The following is a 20,572-nucleotide window of genomic DNA, read 5'->3' as shown; positions in this document are numbered from 1 at the left end:
AGATTAATAGGTTTTCATAGAAAATGGCAAACAGAGAGTTAAACTCCAAAGGCATTTTTGACAACTCGCCAGGCTCTACAGAGCCGTAGTTAAATGTTCTTCCTTTGTTATGATTACCTGGAAAGAGTTTCATGACATATTCTTGTTGTACAAAAGCATCATCTGCAACAATTATATAAGGGGTGCTCTACCAGACAGAGATTACCGTCCTGGTATGTGCAGCTCACCTGCTTGAAGGGCTTTGTTAAAGGATGCATGGTTAAATACACCTCCATCTGAAAAACACCCTTGTACTCCCACACCTGCATAAAGAACCTGGTAATCGGCATCCACTAATGCCATTAACACCATGCAGAATGTGTCTATATAGTTGCAGCAAGTGCTTCCAGCATGAGCAGGATTAACAGTTTGCAAATTGTTGGGTTGGGTTGTTTGGGGAAAAAGAGACCAAACTGCGAGGTCATCGGTCTCATCGGATTAGCGAAGGACTGGGAAGGAAGTCAGCCGTGTCCTTTCAAAGGAACTATCCAGGCATTTACTGGAGCAATTTAGGGAAATCACGGAAAACCTAAATCAGGATGGCCAGACGCGGGATTGAACAGTCGTCCTCCAGAATGCGAGTCCAGTGTGCTAACCACTGCACCGCCTCGCTCGGTAGTTTGCAAATGTTTTCCACCTAAAGCCCTTATGCAGTGAGGAAAGTTCCACCTAATCTCAAATTCTCTTGAGGAGTTTCGTTCAACTGTGCTCCAGCAATCGGTATCCTCAATAATAAACAAAAATAAACAAAAAATCTGAAGAATGTGTTTTTCCTTTTCTTTTGGGGGGGGGGGGGGGGGGGGGTTACATCAGAAGAGACAAGTGTCAAAGAGGAAACAGAACTGCTGGAGGAGGAATGAAGTACCAGTACTTCGAGTACTCATTCGGAGCCACCTCAAAGTCCACAGCGCAAGAAGGCCAAACTTATCCTAAGTTTACATCATTCGCAAAATATATGGAATGTTAACATCGAGAATTTTGAAACATAAAATGCCTTACGATCCTGTAGGAGAGGATAAAGAACATTCTTGAGGCAAACCTGAAACATTAGATGAATTACAGAATGAATCAAGGGCAATAACGGAAACTCTGCACCAGCTGACACAAATGAGGGGCAGCTGGAAAATATTTATATTTAACTGAGGACAACTAATGTTTTATTGTCCAAATCAATTTGTTTATAACTGCAGTTAATGGCATTTAGTTTTAAATAAAATATCAGTAAGCATAACAAGTTCCTACCTCAATTTACCTTTTAAGTGCCTTTATTAGCCTGACAAACTTTTTATAATGATTTGACTGATTTTGGGGTTGGAAATGCTATGCATGTACATCGAGGAGCTGTACGAATCTCCAATTGCTAAAAAATGTAATGTAACTGCAAGCTGTCCAGCAGCAGTTACAGCTTCTAAAACTTTGTATCCTTCAGTGTGTAGTATTGAGCTATCATATTTAGTAATACTTCAAAGTCCATTGTAGAGACACGAACAAAATTTTTGAAATCCTGTTTGTCTTCAACTTTCGGGTCACTCGTCACTGAACAGTAAGCTCCACGACTACATCATTTATGGAAAAAGTTACGCATCCCAACATCTACATTCATTTCTCAGATTCTCTTTTTTTACAATTATATTCACAGTGCTAACACAGAGAAATAGAAGTTCTGCATTGGACACCATTTTCCGTGAAACATGTCACCAGTAAGAACACTCACGTCGGCTGCTTGTGACAGGCACATGTCTCTGGACTAGGTCGCGAGATACTTTTCTCTGCAGCCTGTGCCGGGCACAAATCTCCGGAACAAATCCCCCAGTGTAAACGTAGCTTTAGAGATGCTCAACAGATTCAATTTGTAGACAATACGACACAGGTGTGCATCACGGATAGCATTGCTCTGGAAACGTTCGACGAAGTGTCTGGTAACATATTACTTCCTCCCACAAATTTCTTGCAAAATGACCACGATGAGAAAATCAAGAGAAATCAGAGTTCGTACAGACGTCTACCGACAATCATTCATCCCACACACCATTCCTCAATGAAAAAGGGAATTTTGGGATTAGCTAGTGATTACAGAAGTAACCACATCCTCACACTCATGTCAGATGGCTTGCAGAGTCTGGATGTGTAATGTGACTAATCCTCAAAGTGGTATCTGATGATATGTTTCATCATTAGACCTCTAAATATATCATGCAAGCATGACCACCAAATATTTCTATACTGCACACATATTAAAAAACCTACACTGATTATAGCATAGCAGCCAGCTGAGACCCGGATGAGTGATAAAAGTCTTTAACCAATCACCAGGTCCTATTATGTTCACTAACTAACATCAAACTGAGAAACAAAATATTTCTTCCGTGTCTGCTCCACTGACGGTATAGTACAGGTAGTCGAGCTGTCAGGAATTGGGAGTGGGCGTCCAGGGCTGATACTAAATGGTAAAATAAAGAGAATATATTTCAATGTAAGGGATGCATGGGGCATGCCTCGGGTAGGAAGTTACCAGGTGTAGGCCAATCTAGAAGGTTCAACAAACTAAATAAAGTAGGCAATGGGAGAGGAGGCAGTTCATGTTACGTTCTGTTGGTCGTCAGTCGTGGAACGCAGAGGCAGATGCTCTGCCCCCCAGAAACACATCTGTTTTAGTAGAGGCCTGGATCAAATGAGTTCTGCTCTCCAAACCCTCCAATGGCCACACACGTGAGTGAGTTCTGCTCTCCAAACCATCCAGTGTCCAAACACGTGACCTGCCTCCCGAGTTCACTATTGGCTAAAGCGATGTGACGAATTCGCCAGCGAACTTTGGCAGAGGGCTGAAGGCGTCTGGTGTCAGCAGATTTAACCACACAGAACTGCTTCGGTTCCAAAAGCAGGCAGCTCGGATAACGTATGCATAGCTGAAGTTGCTAAGGGAGATAACTTGTACAGACTTAACTGGGGCCTTTGAAATAAAAAATTTTAAGCCAATTCCCGAAAATATTTCTTGACTGGCTGGCATTTCAAAGTATCAGCGTAGCTGTGATCAAGAATTTTGCAAAACTCTCAACAATAAAACCCTGATTAATGAACCTGCTTTTAAGGAAATCTCACTTTTAATGAAGATGTCCTTCAGTCCTGGAAAAAATCCCATAAAAACAATTTTATTCCTCTATGTTTTTAACGGGAAGTTGAACATCTAGTGTCAACAATGTTAAACTCTGTCACTTAAGTTTCCTGTACTTTAGAAACCACTGTAGCAATGAACATGAAACATTTACAGGACATTATACAATATGTTTTTCGTGTACTGAACTAAAATTATTCCATTTCAGCCTGTGGTTTGGGAAATATAATTTTGTAACTACATGGTTAAAATTTTTCATGACTTCTTGTACCTTCTCCAAAACAATTTTAATTATACTTGACATAATGTTTCTATTTTAGCTCAGTAGACTCAGTATATTTGTTGCAACTCCTTGAAAATTTGCATACTCTATTCCACATGGTTCCTGAGAATTAGCAAATAATGCAAATGAAAATGTAAATTTTCAAAAATGGTTTCTTAAGTTTGAAACGGACACCTTACTAAATAAAGGTTTTATTTTTTGAAATGATGATTAAATGGATACCCTAGCTGCAAGCAGGCGTTGATCTACTCCATTGGGGACATGTTGAAAATGTGTGCCCCAACCGGGACTCGAACCCGGGATCTCCTGCTTACATGGCAGATGCTCTATCCATCTGAGCCACCGCAGGCACAGAGGATATCCTCATTTCATTTCTAACAAAGCTGCATGGTCATCCACGGTAACTGTTCTTTCGGGAACAGATACTACTGTCATATATAGTTTTATTTTTTATTTTTACTCATTCAGAAGCACCTTGCGCCATACTGTGTATCACCCTTTGGATCATTTTTCCATGGACCTCTTTCTTTTCTCCCTCCTGGACTACTTAGTGGCCATTTCTGCTGGGTATACCTATTTATGATGCGAAACTTTACCATTCATTGAAATAATTTGATTCAGTTTACTCTAGGAATAATTCCCATATGCTGTAGCACTTTCCCCTAGCAATACTGCTATCATTAAACACAATAACAGCATCACAGGTGTCCCCCCATTTTAGTGTCATCCTCCCAACAAAAACATCTTTTGGTACGCGAGCAGATACGAGATCGATGAAAGGCTCGTATGGGTTCTGTGTCTGTCCTTGTGGACACTTCCTCAACAATTCAGGATGAGCCAGGTCTCTGTAAGTGGGATTTATGCCTTCCATGACTGCTGCTGGGATAGAATGTTTCTTGCTGTATGAAGTGTCTGAGTACTAGCTGTTGCATTATTTGCACCACGATTTTGGTCCCACAGGATAATGTAGATGTATTGGTTTGTCATCTGTTACAGTTTGTGGCTGCCTTACTCTGAACAAATCATCAATGTTATTCCTAATGGTTATCCTACAGTACTGCTGTATTTCATCAATAACTTTGTCTGCCAAACAACCACTTACGACTTTACTGTCAGAAAGTTCCTGGTTTCTCAAACTTAGTGTCAACTCCCTCGGCCTGGTGCCCATACCCTTCTCTAGGTGATCAACACATTCCAGAATGAGATTTTAACTCTGCAGTGGAGTGTGTGCCGATACGAAACTGGCAGAAGTGAAGCAGTTAGGACAGAGTGCGAGCCGTGCTTGGGTAGCTCAGATGGTAGAGCACTTGCCCGCCAAAGGCTACGTCCCTGAATTCGAATCTCTGCCCGGCACACAATTTTAATCTGGCAGGAAATTTCTACACATTCCAGCTTTGCGATGATGATATTATTATTACCATCACGCAAACCTCCTAGTGCACCGTTGCATGCTTTTGAGTCTCCACCACCTAAGAACTCAACAGTAACACACAGCCGTTTCTATCACGGACCGACCAAAAATTTCAAATAGCTGCAGAGGCTTCCATTACATCACCTGTACCTTCATAGTTAAGGCCACAGGTATGTTTTTCTTAGCTCACTGATTTAATTTATAACAATGTTTTTCAATATCCAAAAGTCAATTACCTTTCCAGTTCCACACTGGATGCTACAGCAACAGAATTCTTGAAACTTTAACATACTGCAGGGGTTTAGACTACAAAAAGCTGCAGTACTGTTTTCGACACTACTATACACAAAAACAACATAATTTCACTTTTGTAATATTGCAATCAACATCTTTCTATCAGGGTTGCCACAAGTTTCCCCAAGTGAAATTCTCTGTTATTTCCAGAATAGTTTTAGCACTTTTCCCTGGCAAATTTTGAGATCTCAAGGGTAAATAAAGACAAAAGTTGACAAAAAAAAAAGGTAAGGCTTTCTGTCTTTCTACACATGTGAGCAAAAATCTTAAGTACAAACATCAACATCTTGTGTCACGAACTGCTTTTAAATGGAGAAAGTAAGCCAAATGGTATATATGTTTCAGTAAGACCACTGACGTAATTTTATTCCAATAAAGCAAAACAGATTTGGTGGTAAAAATACGCATTTCGTTGGAATCACAAGAAAGATTTACAAATACCTTCACTGCTTTCAGAAATAACCACAAAAAAGTAGGCCTCTTGAAAGAAATGTATAAGGTGGGGAAGAGTTGTGTAAACCAACACTGTATGTGTCCACAAATAAAATGTTGGTTCTACAATGTCCATTATTGTCAATTATTACCCAATGTGTTATATCTATTATTTTACACAATTTTGTGATTTTTCTTTCGAGAAATCTACGAATACATAGCGTACAAACTGTCAGCGACTGACAATTTTCTTCTTCTTATCGTCCATACTTTCCAATATATAAACTACTTTTGAAGTGCCAAAATGTACTAGAACAAATAAAATATCTATAAAATGCCAGACTGTACAATGCATTGTGGTGAGACAGTCGCAATTCCTGAAATCCATCACCCGTGGCCTCTGGCCTTCTGATGAGCACTGCAGTCCTGGCCTGTGGATAAACTGTGAAAATCCACCACATTACACCCGGCCTGCGGGCCGATCGCTGAGACTAGATCCGACAGGCAGAGCCCGCACATCGGTGGGAAACTGTGCGCTTCAGATCGGCAGGCCCGATCTGTTAGACACACCCACAGAAGTGGCCTGCGGTTTTGGCCCGTCACGGAAGTCCAATCTTGTGGCCAGCTATTTGAGTGTCGTGTACACTGTATTGATGAAATGGGACTGCAGTGACCAATCTGAGCAACACGTACCTTGTGTGAATACTCTGAGAATCAATACTAATGAGCACAGGTAGCAAGTGACTGAAGATGATCGCCCATCCACAGACAGGCACATAGAAAAGACAATCGCACTCTCACTACAAAATTTTTGGCCACAGCCTTTGTCAGCAAAACAGAGCGCACACATATTCACACAGGCACAACTCGTGCACACACGACCGTCGTCTCCGGCCGTCGTGTCTTCCGAGCAAACTACTACTCACACCGCCCTGCCTCTCATTGGCAACTACTAGGCTAGCAGCAAGTAGCGGTGGCAGCAGTGACTGCAAGCTGAGGGCAGGTGTAGGGTGGGAAGGGGAGGAGCAGTAGGAAAGAGAGAGTCGGGAAGCAGCGCACGTACTCAGCTACACCTAGCCAGCAAAAAAGCATCTCAGTAAACAATAAATTTCATGCTACCGAGAAGAAAACGAGATTTTTCCCTGATATGTTTGAAATTCCCTCATTTCCAGAACTTGTGGCAACCCTGTCTATATAAAAAGTTGCCAACTATTTGATCTTGAAGTGATGCGTGTACAATCGTACAATTTTTAACTGTTTCAACAGGTGCAGATGATATTAATATTTCGCACATGCGCCCCCCACACACACACACACACACACACACACACACACACACACACACACACACACACACCTCCCTTGCAAATTTATAAGTGCTTTATCTACCATTTTATTACGAAAATTGCAAATTTGCTAATGGGATAAAATTGCAAAAATGTCAAAAATTCTTTTTGCATTCTAGGTCCCCTTACCGTACCCCATTTTAACCAAGATTCTGCTTTTAAGAAATAAACTCTAAACATTCTGCAAATTAAAATCCAATTTTTTACTCAAACCTTAACACGTCCGAATGAACTTCCACTTTCTTTCAGTTTCAGGCATTGTACCTTGTACTGTGTGACGCAGTTAATGGTCATCGATTCTATTGGTCAACACATGCCTAAACCGTAGTCAATACCGCTACTTCACTTACAGTGGTATCGGCATGTGCACTGAATGAATCTGAAATCTATTTCTGCTCTGCTAACATGCGACTTAGCCCACGTGATCTGATGTCACCATCATGCAGTCTATGAAATTTTAAAGTGTAGTCATTCATTTACTGAAGTCCTGAAATCACCAATTTTAATTTTGTGGAGCTACACCCTGCAAATGTAGAACACTTACAGTTCAGCAAACGCTTACGATCACTGTGTCAATGAGTATCTTAACTTAAAACTATCTGACACACCACGGAAATACTATTTGGCTCTGTGTGGATGTACGGCACACTGAAAAGTAAGGAAGCGTTCTTAAAGGCCGAAGCTAGTGATTCTTGATCCAAAAGAATGAACATTTGTACATCTACATTCAATGATGTGGAAAATATTCTTTTAAAGCAGTTTCAAGGAATGAGAAGTGGCAGCACTCCTATATGCAGAAACATATTGCAAGACAAGCTCTGTGAAACTGCCCTGAGGATCAGCATTGAAAATATCATGACTGATTGGACTGTTTTAAAAAAACGCCACAATCTGTTGTTTCAAAACGGAAGTGGAGAAAGCGATGCTTTGGCTACAGAAAGTATAAACTATTGAAAGAACATGACACTGCCAAATTTAATACAGGGTTATATGTCAAAGAGATTCCCAATGGCATTGCCGCAGTGGTAATACCTGTTACCACCAAATTTAAGTGCCGTCGGGATCTGCTAGAGCTCCGACAGGTCTGCCGAGTGCTGTCGCCAAGTGGGGTGCACACAGCACTCGCGAGACCATTTCGGGAGCTACTCGATCGAGAAGTAGCGCTACAGGTCACTAAAACTGACAACAGCCAGTAGAGTGGTGTGCTCATCAGATGCCCCTCTGTATCTGCATCCAGTGATGCCTAAGGGCTGATGACAACATGGCGACCAGTCAGTACAGTTGGGCCTACACTTTATCATAATGAAGTGAAGAACTGAACGAACTCCTGAACTGGGTAGGAAATACTTCCACAACACGCAGGAGGATTGCTACTTTTCTGTACGCTGTCCAGAAATTTTGTAGTACACTCCCACAGGAAACAGAATCTCCAGATTTAACGAACCCTTATTTTTGCGAGTCACGAGTAATGAAAACTGTAGACAGTTGTAATCGTCCTCAACTTGACTTGCAGTACACTTACGAGGCCCACATTTTAAGGCAGTATTTGGCCTCGACAGCACTGCTGCCAACATTGCTGCAATGCGGATGCAATACACACAGGATGGTCAGGCAATACTGCTGATAGTTGCGCATGTTTTGCTGAGGAGTGTGGATCACATTATATGGCAATTTCTATATTTGTCTTTGAATGTAAATGCTTTCCTCTCGCTCTCAGCTCTGTTGATGTAGCTACAGTCAAATGTCTAAAAGAAAACAACACTTTTTCACTTCCCTTCTAAAGTTTGCACATGTACATATAGCTCCACGTTTTGTCAGTTGTTTGTTGTTGTGAGCATTTCGTGTACAGTAATGCAGAAGTGGGCAAACAAGAGAACCACACATTTCATAAATGTTATTCATGTATGAACAGAGGTTTGGGACATAAAAAAAATGCATACAAAGACTGCAACCAGACAAGTACACTTGCCAAACTATTGTCAACGAGCTCAGAATCATTCTCAAAGTACAAAAAAATTACAAGGTCTTCAAACTTTTGCCAACTGCAAGTCAAAAAATTTGTATAGGAATAAGGGAAGTGCAATTCGGTTTGCTTTTGATGCCACGAGTCTCATTCTATCGCAAGATGTGCCTGAAGCAGGAATTTACAGGGTGTACTGAAATTAATGTAGAAAATGAGAGGGCTGGCATAGTGGGTCATAACAAGCATATTTCACACAGCAATCAAGGTCCGCATCCCTTCGGGTACAGCATTAGGCATCATTGAACAGCATCGTGCACCATCGAGATCAAAGTTTTGTGATATTTATTTGCAACTGCTGTAGTCAACACAGTCGCGGATATTCCAGGTGGGACATTACGGGTTTTCTGCCTCTTACTGGGATGTAACAGGTTGCTTTTGGCTGGGCAAGGGCCTGTTTCATACGTGTCGCATAGAGGTCCGTATCTGTGCACACTGCAGTCCGGTTCATCCTGGCTCAGTTTGTCATTATCCGGGGCACTCCTGTGTCTGTTACTGTGTGGAGTGTACAGGAAACTGAGCACTATTCTTGGCCGGAGAGGGCAGACGTGCACTGTGCTCACCGGGCGGCGAATGGAAATGCTCACACTTCCCACCGTTTGCACATTCGGCAGTTTCCAAATCGCCAAGTGACAGATTCGTGTGGATTTACTGCCTTTCCCAGGTCCCTACGAGAGAGAGGTTCACCTGAGGTACGTTTCCCAGAGGGAGAGGCATATGCGCATTTAAGGCCTACTTTGAAACGCGGTGTATTAACTTTGTGTTACAGGTGCGACGGCACCACAGACGTGGTCGTCGACGCACAGTGCGTACACCACGGCTCGAAGAGGAGGCATCAGCACTGCTGCAGGACACGTCCTAAACAAGCTCCCAGTATACCGCACGAGAAAGGGGTGTAAGCCATTACACAATTTAGTGTGTGTGGTATGAAAATGATTTGCACTCCTACCACCTTCGGAAGATCTGAGCCCTTAACCCAGGTAATTTTTTATGTCCAATTGAATTCTGTCAGTGGGTTTTGCAAAGGTGTGCCATCCAACCAGACTTTCCAAACCGTGTACCTTTTACAGTATGTTTGACAGCTGCAATCAACACGTGTCAGCACGGAAAAATTGCCTACCGCCTTTGTTCGTGGTCACCACCAATGTTGCTTTGTCGTCACCATTTGGGCCGGTATGGCAGGCTATAATCTGGTCGGCTCTCTCACGTTTCCCCGGTGACCGACCACAAAGAGATACTTAATCTTTTTATGAGAAACTTTGCCCGAATTGTTGGAATATGTTCCACTCAAAGTGCGACAGCAAATTTGATACCTACATGATAGTGCACTTCGTACATGCAGTGAGAATGAATTTGGATTAAACCGTTGGTGAGAACTGAATAGGGCGCAGTGGACTGGTGGCACTGACTTCACATTCCCCCGTCTTGACACCCACTGATTTTTTTTTTCCTTCCGAGGCCTTCTGAAATCTGACACTGATGAGGAGCTGATGGCACATTATGGCAGCCTCCGATTCAATTAACGCTTTGCTAGAAGTGTTTGAAAGAGTGCGTCAGTCAACTCAGAGTCGCTGCACGGAGCACATTCACGGACAATGGCCTAATCTTGAGCACTTTTTGTAACTGTTTTCAAATAACAATTATAAAACTTCACACCGACTTCTCTTTTACCCTGTTGCCACAAATAGATTAAAAACGTTGCCGTGCCGCGCAGACCTGCTACCGTGACGGCTCCGATGGCACATTTTGCGCCTACCCTCTTGGCGGAGTGCGATGCTGTTCCAATGATGCGTAGCATCATATGCTAAGGGATGCAGACATGGGTGTCTGTGTGTTATCATCCGTTCTACCAACCCTCTCATTTTCTACATTCATTTCAGATACACGCTATACCTGTAAAATGTGGTGTGCACTTGCGAACAATAATAAAATATAGATAAAAATTGTTACCATAATGAAATATTTCATTCCTTTTACCAAAGCACTGCATGCTTCTGATACCGAGAGGTTTATTGATGAACAGTGTATTAGAAGAGAGACACACTGAATTTCTGTACAGATCGCCAGTAGCTAGAAACCGGAAGGCGGTCGCCAATCTGGTTGGAATTGGTATACGCTCTCTCATATTTGTATCAGTTCTTTGACAACTACCTGTATGAGATATCCAAAATAATGTTTCAAGATTATGATAAAATTCTGGAAGAGGTACATGTCCAGCATGAGCCCCTGACAGTTTTGAAGCATTCCACTTAAAAAAGAATGTATCTACAAAGCTCAACTGTGTTGCCCTTTGTGAACACTTCCGACCCTTAAATGTATTGCCACCAACATTGCCAGCAACCGTGGCTGGTAATGTTGTTGTAGATGTGACTGCAATTGATGTGTGTGGAATGTTGCCAGACAATACTATTGGGATATACTGTCTACAATATTCAATTTTAATGGCACATGTAAAAGTACCTTTATATCTACAATATCCATCTACATGACCATTTCAAGTCTTTTGTATGCCCGGTTGGTTTGGTTGCATCCAGACAACTAATGTGATTGCCACTGACATCTAGCGTGTCAGCTCAGCTCCTCAGTGCACGTGCTCCCCAGTAGACGGCATCAGAAATCAAATACTGTCACGTCACAATAACAACACATGGTCTAGCTTTTCTGATACCCTAAAATGTGACTGTCCCTGAAACAGACTAACAAACTTGTCCTCTGTTACTGCTGTCTGCTTCTGGAGCCACAGAGCACAGTTGAAAGATAAATGGGGATTAGAAATCAAATGCAATGCAATTACCCTAATGAACCACAGAGACCACAGGTCCTCGTACCAAAATACTTGAAAAATATCCTTGAACAACCTTCAAAATTTCATTAGTGGCATTCAGGTTCATCCTGTATATAATTGTAACATTTAAATGTTTTTGGTGCATTAAAAACAAAATGTGTGTGTGTGTGTGTGTGTGTGTGTGTGTGTGTGTGTGTGTGTGTGTGAGAGAGAGAGAGAGAGAGAGAGAGAGAGAGAGAGAGAGAGAGAGACTGTCTGATTAAAATCAAAGTATAATGCAATATCAGCTTTTACAAAAGAAGCTACAATGATTCCTGTCACAAACAAGTCCTCATAAGTCTGGAATAGAATGTTTGAAAGTTCCCACCTGGAAACGTCCGGAACATGCCGCACGGAGACAGGGAAAGCTATCGTCCTTGCCCGATCCACCAGATATGTAACATGCTGGCCGTGGACACCTCTCATTGTCACATTTGTATATCTTCGCATTAGCGTAGCCTGTAAAAAAACATTAAAATGTTCTAAATTAGTGGAGATTTCCAGCTCAGAGAGAGAACAAATTTGAGAAACTTAACAAGTCTGCAAGCAATACCATTGCAAATGACATACATACATACATCAGAATAGCTGTTTTACTATCAGAACATTACACCAGCATGTTCCAGTAGCGCAAAGATGGCTATCCCATTATTTAGGTAGGGAGAACAGACGTACTCCGCAAGCCATGTACAGTGCACGGTGGACGGTACCCTCCCATCCACAGACAGAACGAGGGAAAAACTACTGTCTATATGCCTCTGCACGAGCCCCTATTTCTCGAATCTTATCTTTGTGGGCCCTACGCGAAATGTATCTTAGTGGCAGTAGAATTGGTAGTGTTCTTAGAAATGAATGTCTTCTTCCCTCCACAGATTCTGACTCGAGCTTCCGAAGCATATCCGTAACACTCGCATGCCGATCAAACGTACCAGTAACAAAGCTCGCAGCTCGCCTCTAAATTGCTTCAATGTCTTCTTTCAATCTGACCAAGTGCGGATCCCAAACACACGAGCAGTACCCAAGAATAGGTCACACTAGTCTCCTTTACAGATTAACCATACTTTCCTAAAATTCTCCCAATACACCAAAGGCAACCATTCGCCTTCTTTATCACAATCCTCACACACTTGTCCCATTTCATATCGCTTTATATTGTTCGGATAGTTAAAAGACATGACTGTGCCAAGCAGAACACTACTAAGGCTGAAAGGGTTTGTTTTTCCTACTCATCCACATTAACTTACATTTTTCTACATTGAGAGCCAGCTGCCACTCATCACACGAACTAGAAGTTTTGTCTAGGTCATAAACAGCACAGCATCATCAGCGAACAATATCAGACTGCTGCCCACCCCGTCTGCCAGATCATTTATGTATATAGAAAATAGCAATGGTCCTGTCACATTTCCCTGGGGTACTCCTGATGTTGCTCCTGTCTACAATTACCATTCACCATCAACAACAACAACAACAACAACAACAACAACAAACTGGCTTCTATTACTTAAGAAGTCTACAAGCCACACTCATATCTGTGAACTTATTTCATATGCTCGTACCTCTGTTAACAGCCTGCAATGGGGCACCGTGTCAAGTCTAGCAATATGGAATCTACCTATTGCCCTGCATCCACAGTTTGCAGTATATCATGTGAAAAAACGGCAAGTTGATATGAGAATGCAGGTTTTCTTGGCAAATCTTGAAGATAAAATCTTATCGAACTGACAGCCGAGTCAGTGTGTTGCTATCTGGCAACATTTCAGCACGTTTCTCACTTGCTATCTTCACGTGAAGTGTAAATCTTCATCTTCAACTGAAGGTGGCACGTAAGAAACTTGCTGAAACGTTGCCGCAGAACGAAGCATCGACTCGGCAGTCGACCCGAGAAGATTTTATCGAGGGCCAGCCGAGTTTTGCACGAGCAATGCTTTCTGAGGGTGTGCTGATTTGTGGACACGAGCTTTTTGATCTCTAGGAAATTTACTGTATTCGAACTCAGAATATGCTCTAGAATTCTGTAGTAAACCGATGTTAAGGATACTGGCCTGCAATTTTGCCGGTCTATTCTTTTATCCTTCTTATATACAGGAGTCGCCTGCAATTTTTTTCAGCCGTTTGGCACTTTGCGCTTGTCGAGAGATCCGTGATAAATGCAAACTAAGTAAGGGGCCAAATGACAGTACTCTTTGTAACACAAATTCGGATTCCATTCAGACCTGACAGCTTATTTGCTTTCAACTATTTCAGTTGTTTCTCTACGCCAGAGATGCTTATTACTATGTCATCCGCACAAGACTCTGTGCGATGGTCAGACAACAGTATGTTTGTATGTTTCTCCTGTGTGAACGATTTCTTAAATGAGGAACTTAAAACTTCGACCTTCCTTTTGCTATCGTCTACTGCCAAACCAGACTGGTTAACAAATGACTGGATGGAAGCCTTAGACCTGCTTAAATATTTTACATAGGACCAGATTTTTCTTTTTTTGGGTTCTCCAGCACAGCTTAAGCCAAGGTATGGTGGTGGTAGCTGCTGCATGCTTCATGCATAGATCTTTTAACAGACACACAAATCTCTACTAGTGTTCATCTGTCATCATTTGCCTGTCCTCTCTTGAGCAGTGAGCGCACCAGTATTTGCTTCCTCAGTATTTTCTGAATTTTGTTATTAAATCACAGGGGGTCTTTCCCATCCTTAATCCACTTACTAGGTACATACTTGCCCAGAGCACAATTTATGATCTGTTTAAACTTTGTCACAATTCCTCTATGGCCACCATTCTGGAAGTAAATGATTGCAGTTCACTGTCCAAATGAGATGCTGGCAACTGCTTATCTTCTCTTTCTAACAGAAACACTCGCCTAGCCTTCTTGACTGATTTATTAATTTTCATAACCATAGCTGTTATGATGACATCATGATCATTACTCCCAGTCTCTACACTGACACCATTGACAAGGTCCAATCTGTTTGTAGCTACATGGTCTGAGATACTTCCATTGCAGTGGGCTGCCAAACTAGCTGTTCAAAACAATTTTCCGAAAATGTGTTCAAAAGTACTTCACAAGACTGACTGACTGTAATCCTGCAATGAATCCATACATGTCCCAGCCTATACTCCGTAGGTTAGAGTGACACCAACTAGTATCGAACGATCCGGGTATTTACGCACAATGACCACAGACTTTGGAAAATCCATGATGGAATGTAATAAGGCCTTTGTCAAAAAAAAAAAGACAACACCCCCCCCCCCCCCCACACACACACACACACACACACACACGCACACACACTAGCGCACGCGTGCACACACACATACACACGTCTGGCTTCAGCTGCCAGAGACAGTGGACATTTGTGTGTGAGTTGCGTTACAGTGACTGTGTGCACGCATGCATGCGCTCACGTGCGTGTGCGTGTGCGTGTGTGTGTGTGTGTGTGTGTGTGTGTGTGTGTGTGTGTGTTTTCGACAAAGGCCTTATTGGCCGAAAGCTCATTTTGTAACTGTCTTTTATTGTGCCTATCTGCAACTCAGCATCTCTGCTATATGGTGAGTAGCAACTATCCTTTACATAGTGACCATAAACTGTCATTGAATGACTCTCATATTGACCATAGATAGAGGTCTGCGCGGATGCGGATATCCACGGTATTTGTTACTTGGCGGATAAAATCGCGACCAGCGCGGATATCCGCGGGTCATCTGCGGATAATGAGCAAGGCATCTGCCCAGTACGTATGTTGCAATGTTAGTTGAAAACTTCAAGTCTGTTGACATTCTTGGAACCTTGCACGGCCCGGGTAGAGCGAATGTCTGTTGTCCTTAGCCCCTGGCTATGACGGACGTAGCTGTACCCAAGAGAACAGCGTCTAATCCGTTTCCGTGACCGTGTCTTTTGTGCTGCCTGTGAAGTGCTCTCTGGGTGGCAAACCTGCCCACTGTCTACCAGACAGGTGCCCATTGCAATTTTCCGCTGCCTTCAGTTAGCGCTTTGTAGTGACCGAGTAACAACGTGCATCGTAGCAAATATCAGTTAGAGTTATTTCTTCAAATGGATACAATTTCGTGTAAGGTGAAAAAAGGTGATTTTACATTAGTGAAGGAAAACAAATTGAAATCGCCAATTTGGAAAAAATTCGGATACGTATTCGATGGCAACGAAAAGATAAAAGATATAGTGGCTTGTTTTGCATGTAAAAAAGTATATTCCTACACTAGACACAAAAGTGGAACTTCAAATTTGCTAAAACATTCGTGTGATGCTGGACAAAGTAGCATAATTACTTATTTAAATACCAAGAGAGACGTGAAATTTCCTGAAGTTCCGCCAAATTTGAAGACAGCCGCGACAGAAAAACTTATCAATATTGTCAGCAAAGACATTTTACCATTCGAAGTTGCGTGTGGATCTGGGTTTCTCGAGACTGCATGGCTTCAAAAATTTGACACATCCAAGCAGTGAGTACAAAAAAACTCTCTGTAAATGATGCAATGTGCTAGTAACAGTTTAAAACCATCGTCATTTTCAGCTGCCTTGGCACAAGAGCAGCGAAACATAATTGTTTTTATACTTGTATTTTCATCATTTAATACTATTACATTGAATTTAATTTTTTTAAATAGCGTTTCCAATCTCACGAGATCCGAGCCGCTACTGTGTGTGCTCCGAAGCGCCAATGCTTTCCTGTTTGGAATGGTCTGCTTTAGAGTAGGTATAGAGCATTTCCTGTGATTTAAGAAGTCAAAAGTAGTTAAGTTGTTGCAGAAATGGCACCCTAACAATAACTATGTCACTACATACCATAATTCTAAGTACCACTGTCTATTACTATTAATTACTCATTCAAAACTTAAATATATGCGGATGCGGATAAGGAACTTGCGGATGCGGATTAATTGCTGTGGATGCGGATGCGGTTGCGGATTAGTACCTTGCGGATGCGGATTGCACTTTTCTTATCCACGCAGACCTCTAACCATAGACTTTCTTTGAACTGTCACAGACGACTCGTGTGGTTGGCAAAAACATTTAACAATTTACTTTGTTTCACTTAGACGTGATATACATTACCAGATAACTTCACTATCACATTCAGTTTCAGCCTAAGAGGAGACAATATATTTGTCGACAACAGTGAACACTGCCGCTTCTATGTTGTCCAACCTGTCTTTCCGATAAAACATTCCACGGCTTGCTAAATATCTCATAGATTTTTACTTTGTGTTTTCGCCAGCTCTCAGTCCCAAGAATAATTCAAGGCTCAGAACTTTCCGGGAAGGCAGTAAATATGGGAACTTTGTTACGAATATTTTGACAATTTACTGATAAAATTGTTACAGTTGAACTGTTTTACTCTGAACACAGTCTGATTACCCTACATGCTTACTGACTGGAAAGTGTTCATGAGAGTACCGCAAACTACTGCCTAGACTAAAAAACATCTATCATGGGCATAGACCTGTACTTCCTCTGTCTTTCTGCAGGTGACAGAACATTATTGTCAAGTGAAGCAAAGAAGCAGCAGCAAATGTAGTAAACTGTGTTTTTGGGCAATTCCAAAATGTTTTGGCATCAAGAACCAGCAACGCAATTTACTTAGTTTTCCATCACAGTTGTGTACAATCTTTAATGGTGCTAGTTTCAAAACACTTGTGTTCATTTTCAACCTTTACCTACATTTCTATTATTTGCCTGTAGCATACTTACAATGCAACATTTAATAGGCTTCAGACGGACAACTGTGGAATGTAACAGAGGAATTATGTTACAGTCAAATCAATCAATGGTTTGCATATGAATGCAACCGTTTGAGATTAGTGACCACTGAGGATTATATGCAACTGTGACTGAAAACTAACTAAATAGTAAATGATGTTTTGGTTCAACTTGTTATTTAGTTTGGCACAAAGGTTTTTAAATTAGGAAACCACAAACTCATTTAGTTTTATACAATCAAATTCCCCTCTTCCTATTAATACAGAGTTCCAACCAAAAATAACACAGTGCAGAGACAAGCTCTATCTGAAAAGTTCAGTGAATGATCTCATAAAATAAAGGAAACAAGATTTACACACAAAATACCTTTACTGGTCTTGAATGTAATCGCCACTGGCTACATCACAGTTCTCACACTGGTTGTAAAGCTGTCAGAAAATGTCAGCAAACACTTCTTGTGGAACTGCTCGAAGCACCGTTGTCACGAGATTGTTTGGGAAAGACTCAGTATCAGGGATGGGCATAAAATAGTAATGGGTCCTCATATCATCAACCACACTCATCTCCTTAACTAACCAAAAACTTTAGAGTGTGATTGTACGTAAGTTCCCCAATCATACTATAATCTTCACTGGAGACTTTAATCATCCAACAATTAAATGGGAAAATTACAGTTTTGTTAGTGGTAGGCATGATAAGGGATCCTATGAAACATTACTAAATGCCTCCTCTGAAAGCTATCTAGAACAGATAGATAGGAACCCCACTCACGACAGATATATATCGGATCTAATGGCAACAAATAGACCTGATCTCTGGTATCAGTGACCATAACCCAAGTGTGGCAACAGTGATTATCAAAGGACAACTAAAACAATCAGAAAAATATATATGTTCAATAAAGTAAATAAAAAATCAGTAGTGTGATATCTCAATGAGGAACTTAAAACTTTCAGCACAGGGCTCAAGTTTAAAAAAATAGTTGACCATGCACTGAGATAGATATGTACCCAGCAGAACAAAATGGGAGGGACCCTCCATGGTATACAAGTACAGTAAAGAAATTTCTAAAGCAGCAGAGACTACAGCATAATCGGGTATGACAAAACACAGGACAATAGATAGAGAGATGCTGAATGAAACACATTCGGCTGTCAAGAGAGCAAAGACTACCGTAGCAGTATTTTGGCAAATGATCTTTAAACCCCAAAGAAATTCTGGTCATATGCAAAGGCTGTTAGTAGAATCTAATTTAGCAATTAGTCACTCGTGGATGAGACAGGTACTGAAATTGAGGGTTACAAAACGAAAATTGAAATTCTTAGCTCGGTGTTCTTTTACATGGCAAAACCCAGGAGAATAGACCAAATTTAATTCTCATAAAAGTGAAAATATGAGGGAAATGAGTATCAGTGTCAGTGGTGCCGAGAAACATATGAAATCGTTAAGACTGGACAAATCTCCAGGACCTGATGGAAAGCCTATCAGATTCTATACTGATTTTGCAGCTAAGTTAGCACCTCTATTACATATTGTAGAATCCTCCAACAAGAAACTGCACCAGTAGTTGGAAAAAAAAAAAAAAAAAAAACACAGGTTACACCCGTCTGCAAGAAGGGCACTAGAAGTGTGCCACGAAACTACTGTCCGCTATCCTTAACATCAACTTATTGTAGAATCTTAGAACATACCTAAGCTCAAACATGATTTATCTCTAACAGAATGACTTCATCCATGGATTCCAAAAATATACATCACGTGAAATCCAACTCGCACTTTTCTCACATGACATAGTGAAAGCTTTGGATTAAGGCAGTCGGGTAGATGCAATATTTAATGATTTCTGAAAAGCATTTTACTCAGTACCACACCTAAGCTTATTGTCAAAAGTACAATCATATGTGGTATAAATTGAAATTTGTGACTCAACTGAGGACTTTTTGGTAGGGAGGACGCAGCATGTTATATCGGATGGAGAGTAATTGCCAGATTTAGAAGTAACTTTGGGTGTCCCCCAGGGAAGAGTGTTGGCACTCTTCTTTTCATTTTGTATATTATTGATCTTAAACACAATATTAATATAACAACAAAAATAATCAATTTTTGACAATATAATGTAACTGAACAGATAAAAAAACATCTATTCACCAAGCAGCAGCAGGAGAACACACACATTAAAAAAAGGTTTTACTTATGCAACCTTTCAGAGCCAGCAGCTCTTTCTTCTGGCAGAAGATTTGAAGGGGAAGGAAGAGGGATGAAGGAAAAGAACTGGAGAGGTTTAGGAAAAGGGGTACAATTAGTAAGTCACCCAAAACCTCAGGTCGGGGGAGACTTACTGGGTGGGATGAGAAGGAAAGACTGACTGCCGGGTGACTGCACCGGATGAGATTTGAAAACCTGAGAGCTTAAACGTGGAAGATAGGATAACATGCAAGGCAGAGATAACTGCCAAAACATCGTGCAAGAGTTAATAAGAGTGAAAAGCTAAGTGCATTGTGTGTAACAGAGGTCGGAGGGGATGGCGAAAAATGAAAGGTGCGGAAAACTAAATTAGAGTGAAGAAAGGAGTAGTTACTGTGAAGAAAAGTTGAGACAGAAGAAATTAATGTAAATTAAGGCCAGGTGGGTGACAAGAACCAAGGATACATTGTAACGCTAGTTCCCCCGTGCACATAGTTCTGAGAAACTGGTGTCTGGGGGAAGAATCCAGATGGTGTGTGTGGTGGAACAGGCACCGAGGTCACAACTGTCATGTTGTAGAGCATGCTCTGCAACAGGGTATTGTGTGTTGCTGGTGTACACGTTCTGCCTACACCCACTTATCCTAACAGACAAATGGGTGGTGGTCATGGCGATGCAGAAGGCCAAATGGTGTTTTCATAAGAGCTGGTGTATGACATGTTGTTTCACCTTTGATAGCTTTTTTTTTCTTTTTTCTTTTTTTGGCAGTTACAGGGCTGGTATAGATGGTCGTAGAGGGGTGCATAGGGCAAGTCTTGCACAAGGGATGTTCACAGGGGTAAGGTAGGTGTAATGGGCAAAATCTTAGACAGACCTGATCTCATTTCAGGGCATCATTTTAGGAAGTCAT

The 20,572-nt window shown here is 41.4% G+C and overlaps 1 protein-coding gene and 1 non-coding gene across 2 annotated transcripts in view; both read right to left on the bottom strand.

Moving 5' to 3' along the window:
• LOC124720483 (eukaryotic translation initiation factor 2 subunit 3) overlaps positions 1–20,572 on the bottom strand; it is a 99,340-nt gene that overhangs the window by 69,068 nt on the left and 9,700 nt on the right. The window contains exon 4 of the mRNA XM_047245844.1: positions 12,090–12,220. Coding sequence (XP_047101800.1) covers positions 12,090–12,220 — 131 coding nt within the window. The remainder of the gene's footprint in view (positions 1–12,089; positions 12,221–20,572) is intronic.
• Positions 3,710–3,784, bottom strand: Trnat-ugu. The gene has a single exon. It is a non-coding gene; the product is annotated as a tRNA-Thr (tRNA).

The sequence above is a fragment of the Schistocerca piceifrons genome, chromosome 11 (genome assembly GCF_021461385.2).
Source record: "Schistocerca piceifrons isolate TAMUIC-IGC-003096 chromosome 11, iqSchPice1.1, whole genome shotgun sequence".
NCBI classification, from domain to species: Eukaryota; Metazoa; Arthropoda; class Insecta; order Orthoptera; family Acrididae; genus Schistocerca; species Schistocerca piceifrons.
The sequence above is the reverse complement of the archived record's forward strand: the minus strand, read 5'-3'. Positions and strand labels throughout refer to the sequence as shown.